Source organism: Leopardus geoffroyi, chromosome D1, assembly GCF_018350155.1.
Source record: "Leopardus geoffroyi isolate Oge1 chromosome D1, O.geoffroyi_Oge1_pat1.0, whole genome shotgun sequence".
Lineage (NCBI taxonomy): Eukaryota > Metazoa > Chordata > Mammalia > Carnivora > Felidae > Leopardus > Leopardus geoffroyi.
In genome coordinates this window covers 8,589,624-8,604,197 of record NC_059329.1, presented here as the reverse complement: position 1 = coordinate 8,604,197, position 14,574 = coordinate 8,589,624, and the positions used below count along the sequence as shown (strand labels likewise).

Genomic DNA, 14,574 nt, shown 5'->3' with positions numbered 1-14,574 from the left:
CCACACTTTCCCATTTCTCTGGATGTCTTGAATTTTTTTTTCATTGCAGGTGGACACTGTGCCTAATAAAATGTGGCGACCGGGGAAATCAGGATTCAAACACTGTGCCTGTTGTTATTTGTTTCTCCAGTGACTTTCCTGTTCTAATGCTCCAAAGTCTGTTTCCCCCGTCGTGTGTGGCCTCTGAAGTCTCTGCTCGGTTAGCTCAGCGGTCAGCCAGATGACTGGACAGGGTTTCCTTCAATGCATTAAATCACTAACTCTTCCACCTTTTGCTGACGAGCTTGGCGTGTGATTCAGTGCCCCTTCAACGTTCAGTCACTGCACGGGACTCCAGGTTAGCCAGGGATGAGAGGCCAGGGCCCTGACACATCTTTCCTGCAGGGTCGCATGTTGGGCATGGCCGTCTAGATCCCCAGAGCAGTCCAAAGCCCACTACAGACATCTCATTCCTCAGATCTTCCTTTTAAATTTTTGGCCAGGCTCCAGTTTGCCCAACTGGTATCACAGCCTCAGCAGTTGTGTTAAATAACCGCATGTGACTGTTTTAGACTGAAGTCCTAGGGGTAGATCTTTCAAATAGGTGACTAGCTCCACCTAGCAATCTTTCAAATAGGTGACTTGCTCCACGGAGCAATCTCTGAGGCAGGTCAGGTAGCTCCCTGGGCCGGAGCTTTTCTGGAAAGCTGTGAGACAAGTGACCGCGGTCTGGAGATTGGACGTTCTGAGGGATTCAAGCCCCACGTGTCCCTTCAGTGGCCGCAAGGCTGCTGGGTTTCATAGCTACCGTAGTTCTGAAGCTGCCAAGTGTTAAGGCTACTGCAGAACTGGAGATGAGAGGATGAGAGAAGGCCAAGTTTAAATGCCACGAGTCCTGCCATGCTTACCAGGGTCAGTACTGTGCTAAGCACTTCATTTCCAATATCCTGTTTCACCTCTAACAACCAGATGAAGTTAGAACTATTATAATCCTAGTTTATAGAAGAGGAAACTGAGGCATGCAGACTTTCAAGTGGCTTGTTCCCGGTCTCACAGCTAGTAAGAGATAGGAACCATAATCGGTCTGATTCCAGAGTCTTATTCTCAATGACTATGCTTGTACTACTTTTCATCTGTGAGAGAATAATCCAGAGAAACTAGGTTTAGTTAAAAGTGTAGCTGGAAAAAAAAACAAAACAAAACAAAAGGGGGCGCCTGGGTGGCTCAGTCGGTTGGGCATCCGACTTCGGCTCAGGTCATGATCTTGCGGTCCGTGAGTTCGAGCCCCGCGTAGGGCTCTGTGCTGACAGCTCAGAGCCTGGAGCCTGCTTCAGATTCTGTGTCTCCCTCTCTCTCTCCCCCTCCTCTGCTTGTGCTTTCTCTCTCTCTCAAAGGTAAATAAACATTAAAAAAAAAAATTTAAGGAGCACCTGGGTGGCTCAGTTGGTTGAGCATCCAACTTCGGCTCAGGTCATGATCTCGCGATTTGTGAGTTAGAGCCTTGCGTCAGGCTCTGTGCTGACGGCTCAGAGCCTGGAGCCTGCTTCGGATTCCATCTCCTTCTCTCTCTGCCCCTCCCCCACTTGTGCTCTATCTCTATCAAAAAAAAATTTTTTTTAAGTGTAGCTGAATATGAATGCATGAGGAAGATCAATTAAAGATAAATTTTATAGAATATGTATTATACTTAAATTTTCTTTTAAGTATTTTCATTTCTTTTAAATGAATTCTTTCCCTAAATTAGTCATTCTTAACTATGGTGTGGATCTGAACCATGTGGAACTTTGTAAAAATATACCTACACAACTCCCCTCTCTCCCTGTACTATTTATGATGGAACGCAGATGTCTGCACTTTTATAAGTTCTGTAGAGATTCTGAAACTCAATCCCAGCCAAGAATCACTGCATGAGACTCAAAAACTCCTTACAATTAGAACCGTATCAACTATTTCACCACCTAATTTCTGTGACAGGTGTTCACACAGGAAAGATGCTTCTTAGGGGAAACGGCATAAAGGAAAAAGCAGACCTTTGGGAGTTAAGAGACTTGAGTGTGAGTGCTGGACCTCTCACTCGCTCCTTGTACGACCCAGGGAAAATTAACTTCTCTGAACCTTAGTTTCTTCATCTATAAAATGCAAGTTTAAAAAACAAGTCTACAAGAACAGGTAACAAAGGCTGGAATGTACTATGCGTGCAAACGGTCGTTGCCATGATTAACCCTGACTTAGACTTAGAAATTCAGCAAATGTTATTCACTATCAGCTCTGGACAAAACCAACTCTGTGAGGTCCCTGAGTAAGAGCTCACAATCTAACACACGAGTACGGGAGAGGGGCATTCTCCCTAAAAAGGCAAACTGTGATGAGCACTGACACAGATATATTTATTATATGATGGGAAAACGGTGGAAGAGAAATAGTTCTGTGCCGGAAAAGGCCCCTAAAAGTGTAATGTGAACCGTGCCTAGAACGAATCAGAGTCAGACAGGCACAATCATAGTCTGCCTTGCTGCAAACCACTGGTTCTCTAACATACAGCAAAGTCACACGAGGACTTGTGAAAACACACACTGCTGGGTGCTACCGCAAAGCAAACACTCTGATTCAGCAGATCTGGAGTGGGGTTTGAGGACCTGCATCTCCCAAGTGACACAGATGCTAACACTGAGAACCACCACTCCAGACAGAGTGCTTGAGCAAAAGTGACAGCTGACAGAACGGGTATCCCTGACCTAGAAGATGGCAGTTTCTGGGACACAGGCTTCGTGTGAGTGGTTACAGAATATGGTCAGAAATCTAGAAATAAAAACTTTCTAAATAAAACACTTCCTTCTCTAACAAGAGGGAGATAAACTGCACATCCGAGGAAGGGGAACAGACATTTCGAGACTCTGTGTGGTGACAGAGGTTAAGTGGATATGTGGCGGTGGCCATCTGTCAATATATACAAATATCAAATCAATATGTTGTACACCTAAAAGTAATATGTTAAACGGCAATTATAGCTCAATAAAACAAAATAGAAGAGTATGTAAAATAAAACTCACTTAAAAGATGCATAAGCTCAATCGATACAAGAAAACACCAGTCAAACCCAAATTGAGGGAAATTTTATAAAACAACATACCACTACTTGTCAAAAGTGTCAAGGCTGTGAAAAACGAAAAAGAAGAGTAAGGAAATGTCACAGACTGAAAGAGTTTACGGACGTATGATAACTAAATGCAATGAAGTCTCCTGGATTGAATCCCATAACAGAAAGACATTCATGGGAAAACTAGGAAAATTTCATGAAGTCTATAGTTTTTTAGTTATTGCACCAACATTACTTTCTGGGTTTTGATTATTACACCATAGTTCTGTAAACTGTTAACAGTAGAAGAAGCTGAGTGAAGATTGTATCGGAAAGTTCTGTACCGTTTTTGCAACCGTTCTGTACATCTAAGGTATGTGCAAATACAAAGTTAAAAAAAAAAAAAACTAAGTCGAAACTAACTACTCCTCTGTGATAGGACATTTAACATCTGTAACCTGGTACCTTTCAACTCCACTTGCTACTCCCAGCTTTGCATCACACAGGTCATCCGTAAGGTAATGAGGTAAGAAACTTTGGGGTAAAGGGTTAATTAAATGTACAAAGGAAAGAAACACAGTGTCACTCATTCTTTATAAAAGAGAATGTAACACTAATACATCCTGAATTTTAATATTTATCTTAGTATGCTAGACATTAAAATTTTGCAAAAAAAAAAATTGAAACCTATTGAATGGTTTCATTTATGAATTTTAACGAATGTTTCATACTCACCAAAGCCATCAATATCTAGGTTATTCTCAACCACAACATCTAGTAGAGAGTCACCGACTTTCCCTTTGGCTGTCAATGTCTCCCCATCACGGTTTACAAAGTGGACTGTTATTTTATCTTCTGAGCTGGAAAAGGAAGTAGTCCTTTATTATTTTTAGTAATTTTAAAAGATACTTTAAAGGAATTGTTTTAGGAACTTGTCAAAAACATAGGGGGGATCTGTATGTGAATGCATGCATGCAAATATGCTTTTTATAGTATTCTTTCCTTTCTACAGTTTAGAGAAGGCATCACAAATCAGAGGCATGTCTATCTACCCATTTACCAGAACAGAAGCTCTACCGCCCTACAGGAAAGGGCAACTATATTACTGTCAAGGCCACCCATTGTGTCCCCCCAGGGGTTACAGCCATCGGTTGAGTCCTGTGACAACACGTAGCAACCATCCTTAGTCATGAAGTCCATTTTACTCTCACACGGCTCCCTGAAAAGCGTCATCTATATGTAGCGTCCCTAGAAGACGACACCGTGAGATCATTCTGCTATCGGTAGGGTAACAGCTGTGCGGGTGTCTGAGAGGCAGCAGTCTGTTTTCGGAGCATTTACACATCTCATTTTGGTCCACATCATGTACTCAAAACTCAAAGAGGCTACGATAGGTTTTTATTTGTTTGAATTGATGGGAAGATAAATATGATACCTCCTTGCGTGTTTTATTATAGGATATTATATTACCCAACAGAGTCAGCGGACTTGAATTTCTTTCCCTTCTCATAAACATCACTCCAAAATCTGGGAAAAGAAATGATATTAGCAACGAGATGCCTGTCATCCACCATTGGTCATTTTAATTTTGACCTCACATTTCAAAAGATGCACTTTAGCTTAAATTAATTAGTTGCAATTTTCACTACTGCCAATAGAGGGTAATAATCCATCAAAGAAAACTTTAATGTAGGTAAAACTAGACTTATATAATTTCAGAGCTGTAAATATATTGCAAATTACAGGTCAAATTATCTTATTTTAGAAATGAGGCAACTAAAGCACCTTTCAGATAATGGCCTCCTTGATAATTCAATGCTGCAAAAAGAATTCTATGAATTAAAAAGTATCGTTTGTGTGTGTGTGTACGTGAGAGAGAGAGAGAGAATGGCTCTCCAGAAGGGTCTGTGCTCTCCAACTTCTTTTCAAAGCAAAAAACAAAAAAACAAAAACAAAAACAAAAACAAAAAAAACCTTTAGAAGCTCACAGCACTGAAATGTCTTTTACATCAAACTCCTCTTCCATAAAATCAGGGTAACATTTATGTTCTAGTTTTGATTATGTATGCAAAATACCTGGAGCTCAACAAACACTGATTAATAACTTTTATTTAAAACTTCAGTCATTTTTAAATTTTTTTTAATGTTTATTTATTTTTGAGAAAGAGAGAGACAGAGCCTGACATGGGGCTTGAACCCACCAACCTAAGCGGAAGCCGATGCTTAACCAACTTACCCACCCAGGCGCCCCAGCTTCAGTCCTTTTGTTGCTAAGAAGCAACTGCTATGAATTAGAGGTGTACAGTCCCAGAAAAAAATACTGCACAGTAAGAGAAGTAATAGGTTTGTCAAAGGAGCGGAGAGGAAGCAGAAACGAGAGAGAGGAAAGGTAATCCTGCAGTTGAAAGCGTATGGAATGTGAGAATCAGAAGATATAGATTCTAGCTCTGGGTCTGACATACACACATTAGATGACCAGGGGAAGCCACTGCCTTATGGGTAAGATGGGGACTGTGACTTCACCAAGCTGGTGAAGGAGAATCAAAGGTACGTTAGTGGAAACACTTTGTTTCTTAAAGCATTATACGCATGTACTTTACCCAAATAACTTTATCCATTTGCTATTAATACTTGGTATTGGTGGGTTTTAGGTTTCCCCCCCAATTCCAGGAACTAGCAACAAGCTTTTAGCTGTTCCCAAGGATATGATTTCACGCACTGAGAAATAAACACAATCCTTCTAAATCTTCCAGCAACATCAATTCATCGGCGCAAACAACTATTTTCTTCACTTGTTACCTTTTACTACTGCCATTTCTTCTGCTCAACCACAGCAGATATTTTAACAAAGCTGTCTGGGGTTGCGGTGGTACAGTTCCTAACAGACTTCTCATAGGGAGGGAAGTTATTATAGCTGCTGATGCCTACCTTTTCCCATATAGGGAGGGTGGCCTGAGGCCGTTGGTCCAAGAAAAGGGTCTGGCCCATTCTGGGGCTCCCTGCTTCCATAGCCTCCTAACTCTTCCTAATGACCCTGTGGGCTAAAGAATTGTCAACCCTCATGGTGCTCAAGGAAACAAACTAAAACTGCTTGACTTCTGTTCCTAGTTTGCCAGCTACTTAATATATTTTTATTTCCCACCTCACCTACCTCCCAGGATTTTCTTAAGTGTGAAATGCAGCAATTGTTGTGAAAGCCCTTTGAAGCCTAAATCACTACAAAATAGGAAGTATTATGTTGGAGTATTTTGGAGCAAAAGCCTTTTTTCTCGCCCCCCAACTCTCAATTACTGATAACTTAGCCATACAGTTTCTAGGCTGTTCTGTCCCGTGCAACTCTGTGCACTAACAGAGATGTTCTACACCTGCAATGTCCAATAGAGTGGCCACTGGCCACACGTGGCTGTTGAGTACTTAAAATGCAGCCAGCGCAACTGGGATACCGACTCTTTTAAATGTATTTAACTGATGTTAGCTTAAACTTAAACAGCCACAATGTGGTTGGTTGTAACCAGAGTGGAAAACACAAGTCTGAGAGAGTAAGAGGTGAAAGATCTAGTTGTTAGTTCCAACGTGTGTGATACAAAGCACAAGGCCATCAACTGAAACTGTGCCAATGAGGAGGAAAGCAGGATTAGGAGGGAACAGAACAGATGTGCTTCCCTTTAAGACAACCTGATATATCCAAGTTCAAGCGTGATAAATGCAGGGGAGATAACTGCCATTTACAAAAGCATTCACGTTCCCTTGAAATACAAGGTTCGTGAATAAGTTCAATATATGTTGTCCCAGGGGCGCCTGGGTGACGCAGTTGGTTAAGCGTCCGACTTCAGCCAGGTCACGATCTCGCGGTCCGTGAGTTCGAGCCCCGCGTCCGTCTCTGGGCTGATGGCTCAGAGCCTGGAGCCTGCTTCCGATTCTGTGTCTCCTTCTCTCTCTGCCCCTCCCCCGTTCATGCTCTGTCTCTCTCTGTCCCAAAAAAATAAATAAATAAATAAATAAATAAATAAACGTTGAATATATGTTGTCCCAATGTATACACATTTTTTTTTTTTCCAAGAAAGCATCCATTGTACAAAAACATCCATGTAGAGAGATAGAGGCAGGGAGTGTCAAAAAAACAGGGACAAATAAATCCAGCTTGCCTTCTCCGTTATCTCCCTCACACTTCATGCAACAAAAATTTATTGAGCATGTGCTACATAACAGTATTAATGGGGGAAAGATAATTAAGTCTTAGACCCCATTCTCAGGGACCTTATCAAGAAGAAACTAGAAAAGGCAGCATACAAATCCAAAACTGTCTCCCTCCAGTTCTTGCTTCCCACTACACGACAGCAAGGAGTCAGAGAACTGTCCAGAGATCTGCATTACGTAAGGCTCCACCGCACTCTGAAATTAGGAGCAAATTTTATTCCCATTGTATCTAAAGGGATCGTGTCTTTGAAAAACAAATATACCCAAGAATACAAATCTTCAAAATATTTTGGGGAAAAATTTTTTTTACATCACTTTCAACGTTTAATACAAAACACAACACTGTGGGCCTTAGCAGCTGCTGCCAACAGGTGGCATCTACTGAGCCCTCACCATTTGCCAGACACAAGACCACCTCTATTATCTGTACTATCGTATTCTTCAAATAACCCTATGAGGCCTATGCTTGACTTATGCTCCATTTATAAATGGGGAAACTAAGGTTTATAGTGATGGAGGAAGTGAGGCATTAAGTGCCCAAGCCTAGTTTAAAACCCGGCCTTGCCAGTGCGAGGCAAGGAGTTTTAGCCCCCATCAGCTACAAGAGAGCATACAGGCAATAAGGGGATAGAGTGTGTGTATCCTAAACAGACATTCCCAGCCAAAGAACTGGAGCCGGAACGTCCTAAAAGAGCAGGAGAAAGGCCCAGAACCAAAGTGCTGGCCGGGACATCAACGGAGAGCGTTTTATGAAGGTCAGTGCAGGCTCCGGGCAAAGGTCAGCGCCGAGCCAAAGCACTGCAGAATCGACGGTGGCAGAGCGCGCGGCTTCCGGAGGGCCCCGGGCTGAAGGGAGAGCGGGGTCCAGGGGGTCCCGGGTCCCTGTTTCCCGCAGGCGTCCGGGTTGGGAAAGGAAACCGCGGCGTGAATGGAGGCAGACAGGGCCCCGAGGAGCTCCACGGCCCAGGCGGGGCGAGAGGCGAGAGACCCCGGACAGCGGCCTGGCCGCAGGCGTCCAAGAAGGCGCAGGGAAACCAGCATCCGCACGGCGCCGGGGACCCCCGCCCGCATGCGCACGCCGGCCCGCGTCTCACCTGCTCCGCGCCGGCGCCGACACGCTCAGCGTCCGGGGCGCCACCGCGCCGCCGCCCCGGCCCGGCCCCCCGAGCTCCGCGAGGCAGCCGGCTCCCGCGCGGGGTCTGGCGTGGAGCAGCCAACGATAGGCCGCGCCGCCCAGGGCCACGGAGGCGGCGCGCAGGAGCCGGGCGCCCCCCGCGGCGGCCATGGCCGGCGGTCGGGTAACTACCGGAAGCGACGCTGAGGCCGCACGGCAGCGGCCGCGAGAGGCTCGGCGAGCGCGGGCGAGCCTAGACGCCGGGGGGGGGGCCGCGGGGAGGAGCACGGCGATTGCGGTCCGGGCGAGGGCCTGCTCCGAGCTGCGGCCGCGGGCTGCGCTCCTTCCTGGTGACCTATAAACCCTGCGGCTCCCCAAGTGCGGCCCGTCCCCCCACCCCCGCCCGTTCCCACTCCTCCCGGGCGGGTGTGGCCTTTAGGGGGCGGGGCCGGGCGCTGGGTCTGCACCCAAGGACCGCCTTTGTCTTCACCTGGCTGCTCGGTCCCCAGTGTCAGGACGGGGAATTTTAAAGAATAGCTGAACGTTCGACGGAAAGATGCGGTAAAACACCTCCAGGTAACGAAACCGCCTTCTCCTGTTCCGCACTTCCTTTCTCCTCCTCCCTGTTAAAATAAAAAGCAACGCGGGGAGATTGTCATCCTGGAGTTCCAAATAGGCTGAAAGGGAATTCTGGGCATTGTCAGACAAGGGCAGTAGGAGATTTCAGTGCCAACCAACGTGATACACAGAGCAACAACTTTGACTATGACGTTATAAATAATCGCAGTGATCAAGAAACTAGGGGCTACTGGGGAAAGCATGTGTAATAATCCCCGGCAAGCACATGCGCGTCCAGTACATGAAATCCAAGAGTTTGGAGACTTTTGGATGAACTGAGATTTTACTAAAGACTTCTACGAAAATGAAGACAGATAAATTTAAAAATACACGTTCTCAAGATGAATACGTTGCCGTGGAAAGAGCTTTGAGGTCATAAATAGCAATGTTCAAATCCAAGGTTTGCCACTCTTGAACGCTCTGAGACCTTGGATAAATTATCCTCCCCAAGGATCAGAGTGTAACACTTTAACACTGATAAGATGTTCCGCTGTCCAGGGCCATTCTGAGGGTTACAGAAAAATACTCACAGCGGTACAGTGAGTCACAAGCTTTGACCCCCTTCCCTAAGGCCACCTTTCAAGAAAGGTCAGTATTTCAAAAAAGGTGGATATTGTAGCTATGTTAAATGCGATAGAAGATATTTTAAGGAATATTCAGAGCAAGAAAGGCTAGACCTGACCAGAGTTTCTCGAGACAACCTTTGGGGGGGTATTAAACCCGGAGGCAGGGAGACAGCAGTCGTGTGGCTCCCAAATTGCTTAACCTTTCCCATAAAAAAGACTTCTAGGCTGTAAAGGACACGACAAGCCCTGACAATCGGAAAGAGAAGGTTGTAAAAAAAAAAAAAAAGTTAATTTTCTTTTTTTATACGATCAAATCTTCAAAGTGCGATTAATTAATTGTAAGAAGGAAACAGGGATGGCCTGGGAGTGCACACATTCCCTCTCAGCAAATCTAGCTTCAACTGGGTTTTAGCACTTCCGGCTTTCTGCTTTGTGGGGTAGTTGTTCATCTTAGTAGACCCCATACTAGCAGCTCCAGGGCTTTGAGCACATCAAGTGGTGGGTAAATAGTCGTGAATAAGTTAATGTTGTCCTGTAACTTCCTTTAGTAACCATGACAGTTCATGAAGCCTGTAGGTGAAAATGAAAGATGGAAAAAACATGTTTTCCAGATCTTCAAAGATGGATCAGAGTTGATTGCAAAGGTTACAAATATCAATTCAGCAGTATTCCATATGGGATTTATAAACATGTGGGCCCTAATACATGTACAAAGTAATACAGAATTAGGAAGAGCTTTTGCTTATGTAGTTCTTTTCTTCTAAAGCTCCCACCCCTCCATCCTTCACTTATGTTGGAATCCATCCATATTTGGGAGCTCTTTTCAAATTCTTTCCCTTAAAGTGGTGCCTACTTACCCCAACAGATCATCCCTCCCACTGCTGAATGCCTGACACCTTTGTCCTTTCTTGTAAAATTTGTACCTCTTCAAATAGAATAATGTTCACAAGAATGCTTTGTAAACTGAAAAGTGTCATAAAAATTCAGATTTAGTGTTTCTTGAGCACCTACTCTTGAGCTTCATGGTACCGTGGGTTCCATCACACATACTTTACGTAGCTTTTGTAGATGGAAGCTTCCAAGATAAGGATGCATTCTTACTCGTCTTCATGTTCCCAGCACCTGGCATAGGGCCTGGCACGATGCAGCCATTTTATAACGTCTCTTAAGAATTGTATCAGGGCAGCCTGGGGGGCTCAGTTGGTTAAGCTTCCGACCCTTGGTTTCAGTTCAGATCATGATCTCAGGGTTTATGGGTTCGAGCCCCACATGGGGCTCCGTGCTGGCAGTGTGCAGCCTGCTTGGGATTCTCTCTCCTTCTCTCTCTGCCCCTCCCCTACATGCTCCCTCTCTCTCAAATACATAAATTAAAAAATTGTGTTAGGAGCTTCCACAATTTTTATCTCATTTCATTATCACAGCAGCTCTGTCTTTAATCCATAAATGTCTTTAATCCATAAATATTTATTGACATAAGCAGTATGTAAATCGCCATGCTGGTGCTAGAGAGACAGCAGTGAGCAAAACAGCCCCTGCCCGCTTACTTTGCACGTGAGGAAAGTGAGTGTAGGATGGTTGTGCCTTCCTTAGACTCACACTGCTGGTGAGCTATAGATCCAGACTGTAAATCTGGGTCTTCCTGGTCCCAAGTCCAGGGTATAAACATAAGAAGTGATATTTTTATTATTTTTATTATATTTTATTATATATTTACATATGTCATCCATGTGAACTTTTTATGTATTTTTTCGGTGCCAATAAGCTTTTTATATTATTAATGTGTATTTTATATGTCATGTTTTCCGACTCTACATTCAGTAATAAATGCTAAAGATTCTACACAGCCTGTGTAATTTAGGGATAAGGTCAGAAATTATCTAAATTTTCTTTGGGTTTTTTGTTTGTTTTTAGAAATTAAGTATTTTAAAAGGAGTACAAAATTAGACCTAAGTATGTTTCATCTCAAGAAATTACTCACTCCACCCTGACCTGATTTATTTTTTAATTTTAAGTGTAATCTTTTTTAACTAGGCTTCACGCCCAGTGCAGAGCCCAAAATGGGGCTTGAACTCACAACCCTGAGGTCAAGACCTGAGCTGAGATCCAGAGTCAGACACTTAACCTACTAAGCCTCCCAGGTGCCCCCCCCCCCCAGGTGATTTATTAATATGGCTAATATTGGTGTGTTTCCTAAATTTTAAGGTATAATTGATATTTAAGGAAGTTGCCATCTCTGTCTCTTTTTTTTTTTTTTTAAGTTTATTTATTTAAGTAATCTCTGCATTCAACATGGAGCTCAAACTCACAACCCTGAGATCAAGAGTCACACACTCTTCCGACTGAGCCAGCCAGGCGCCCCTGAATTAATGGTTTTGTCTTAATTGATCTTCCTGCCTGTGGTCTTATCAGAATTGCTCTGAGACATCCTCCATACTGCCAGTAGGCTGATCCTATTAAAATACTGACATGATGGAAAAAATCCTTGAATGACATCTCATCATCATTTATTAATAGAATAAAACAAACCGTTCAGCGGGACGCACAATAGCCCTCAAGCTCTGCCCTCCCCTGCCCATCAGTCCGCATCGTGTCTTTCTCCTCTGCAGGGTATGTTGGCCGCCTGCTGCTGGCTCACTTCTAGCCGGCCTCCGGCACTCCTTTCAGTCCTTGGAGGAACTGCTCTTTGACCCAGGCAACTGTTGGGAACGGAGCACACTGTAAATCCCTCTGCCACAACTTACACTTAACTAGTTGTATGCAAATGAGAGCTTGGATCAAGTAACTTCCAGTTTCAGGTCCCAGTTCTTGTCAAGATTACTTTTTATGTTCTTTTAAACTTTTTAATATGCCCCCCAAATGTTAACAGCTCGTTGTCTTTTTTTGTCGTGTTAGTCACTCCTGATGAACAATTTGCTTGGGATTGCAAAATGCGGGTGTTCTAATTTTATCATTCCTTCTTCATTGATCATCTAGACTACTTCTATAAAGGCAGACTTGGGGTGTCTGGGGGGCTCAGTCAGTTAAGCATCCGACTCTTGATTTCAGCTCAGGTCACGATCTCACAGTCATGGGATTGAGCCCTGTGTCGGACTCTGCACTGATAGTGCGGAGCCTGCTTGGGATTCTCTCTCTCTCTCTCTCTCTCTCTCTCTCTCTCTTTCTCTTTCTCTCTCTCGCTCAAAATAAGTAAATATTTAAAAGAAAAAAAGTCAGACTTGTCCTCAACTTCTGTTCAGATCTCCCCAAAGAGAACCGGTATGGAAAAGGCAGGATAAATGCTTGATAGTTTATCTGCTATAGTTGCAGGTTTATTCACGTTCTCTCTTTATTCAATAGCTACTCTGAAAAGTTATAATTTTCTAACAAATAGTACATTTCACCTAAATTTTCCAAATCTATTGGCATAAGTTTTTTCCCAGTATTTACTTATCTTTTTAAAACAAATCTCTGCTAGATCTATAACTAATATTTCATTTCATATTTCTCATATTATTTTCTGGATCTCCTTTCTTTTTACTTTGAGTAACCTCGGCAAAAGTTTGTTTTATTGGTCTTTTCAGATAACAGCTTTGGACAGTGATCTTCTGTGCTTTATCTTTGTTTTCTAATCTTACTCATTTACCTTTATAATTTCTTTCTTTCTTTCTGGGTTCTTGGGATTTATTACTTTGTTCTTTTTCTAACTTCTTGATGTAGATACTTAGTTCATTAGTTTTCAGTCTCGTTTTTAAAATAAGTATTTAATTTCTCGAAGTACTTATATTTCCTCTAAGTAGTGTGTTTAGCTGTGTCACGAGTTTGAAATGTGGTATTTTCTGTATTGTTCAGTTAATTTTTAATGTCTCTTTATTTTTGAGAGAGACAGAGAGCAAGCAGGGGAGGGGCAGAGAGAGAGAGGGAGACAGAATCCCAAGCAGGCTCTGTGCCATCAGCATAGAGCCCAGCGTGCTGCAGGGCTTGAGCCCACAAACTGTGAGATCATGACCTGAGCCAAAATCAAGAGTCAGACACATAACCAACTGAGTCATCCAGGTGCCCCTGTATTGTTCAGTTTAAATATTATCAGATTTCCACTCTGTTTATCCTCTGATGGTGAGCCATTTGGAAGTGTCTTAAATGTCTAAATATTCAAAGGTTAGAAGTTAGTAACATTGCAGAAGCGAAGGTCAGTGAACCTGTAAACACAGCAATAGAAAGTTTCCAGAGTAACATCCACAGTGAAAAAAGTCTAGAAAAATGTAAGAACATAGCATCATTGGCCTATGAACAATATCACATGGTCTAACATACTGCTATTTGGAGTTTCAGAAGGAAGGAAAATGAGACTGAAATGAAGTCATTTTTAAACCAACAAGAAGTAATAGACCTGTTGCTCTCAGATTCACTGAAAGAACTTACAAAGACTGTGTCTACAGTAGGCAGCTTCTGACATGGCTCCCAGTGATCCCCACCTGCTGGGTTCACACCTAAGTGTAATCTCCTCCCCCTGAGGGCAGGCTGGACCTAGTGATTTGTTGCTAAAAATTGAAAACAGAAAAAGGGCGATGGGGTGTCACTTCTGCATTATGGTATAAAAGACCGCGAACTCTGGCTTTCTGGCTTTCTGCCTCTGTTGCCCTCCTGGCTTACATTCTGTGATGAAGAATCTGCCAGGTCAGAGAGGCTCAAATTGCAAAGAACCAAGAGCAGCCAGCAAGGAACTGAGACGTTAGTCCAGTTATCCACTCGCGAATAACAATCCTGTGAACAACCATCTCATTGAGCTGGGAAGCAGAGACTTCCTTAGTCGAGCCTGGGGGGACGACCACATCTCCAGCTGACCCCTGACTGTGGCCCAGGAGAGACCCTGAAGCAGCGGGCCCAGTGATGCCACACTACGTCGAGAAACAGATAATAAATGTTGTTTCAGTTCATCATGCTTCGGAACCATTTGTTAGGCAGTGATAGATAGCCAATATAATGTTCTTCAAGAATAGTGAAATTGAACTCAAAAGGAAGGGGTAAGAGGCAAAAAGAAATGATAC

At 43.5% G+C, this 14,574-nt stretch overlaps 1 protein-coding gene and 2 long non-coding RNA genes across 9 annotated transcripts in view; 1 reads left to right on the top strand and 2 right to left on the bottom strand.

Moving 5' to 3' along the window:
- The window catches only part of FDX1 (ferredoxin 1), a 38,339-nt gene extending 29,562 nt beyond the window's left edge, over positions 1 to 8,777 (bottom strand). Inside the window, exons 1-2 of the mRNA XM_045482730.1 lie at positions 8,347 to 8,777; positions 3,791 to 3,915 (exon numbers count right to left, since the gene is read on the bottom strand). Coding sequence (XP_045338686.1) covers positions 3,791 to 3,915; positions 8,347 to 8,537 — 316 coding nt within the window. The 5' untranslated portion in view covers positions 8,538 to 8,777. The remainder of the gene's footprint in view (positions 1 to 3,790; positions 3,916 to 8,346) is intronic.
- On the bottom strand, positions 626 to 1,452 carry LOC123600626. Its single transcript, XR_006713710.1, has 2 exons — positions 1,410 to 1,452; positions 626 to 827 (listed from the first exon to the last, which is right to left on the bottom strand). It is a non-coding gene; the product is annotated as an uncharacterized LOC123600626 (long non-coding RNA).
- Positions 8,778 to 8,832: 55 nt separating the features above from the next.
- Positions 8,833 to 14,574, top strand: part of LOC123600622 — a 58,204-nt gene continuing 52,462 nt past the window's right edge. For all 7 annotated transcript variants that reach the window (XR_006713704.1, XR_006713701.1, XR_006713703.1 and 4 more), the window contains exon 1: positions 8,833 to 8,942. This is a non-coding gene — a long non-coding RNA (uncharacterized LOC123600622). The remainder of the gene's footprint in view (positions 8,943 to 14,574) is intronic.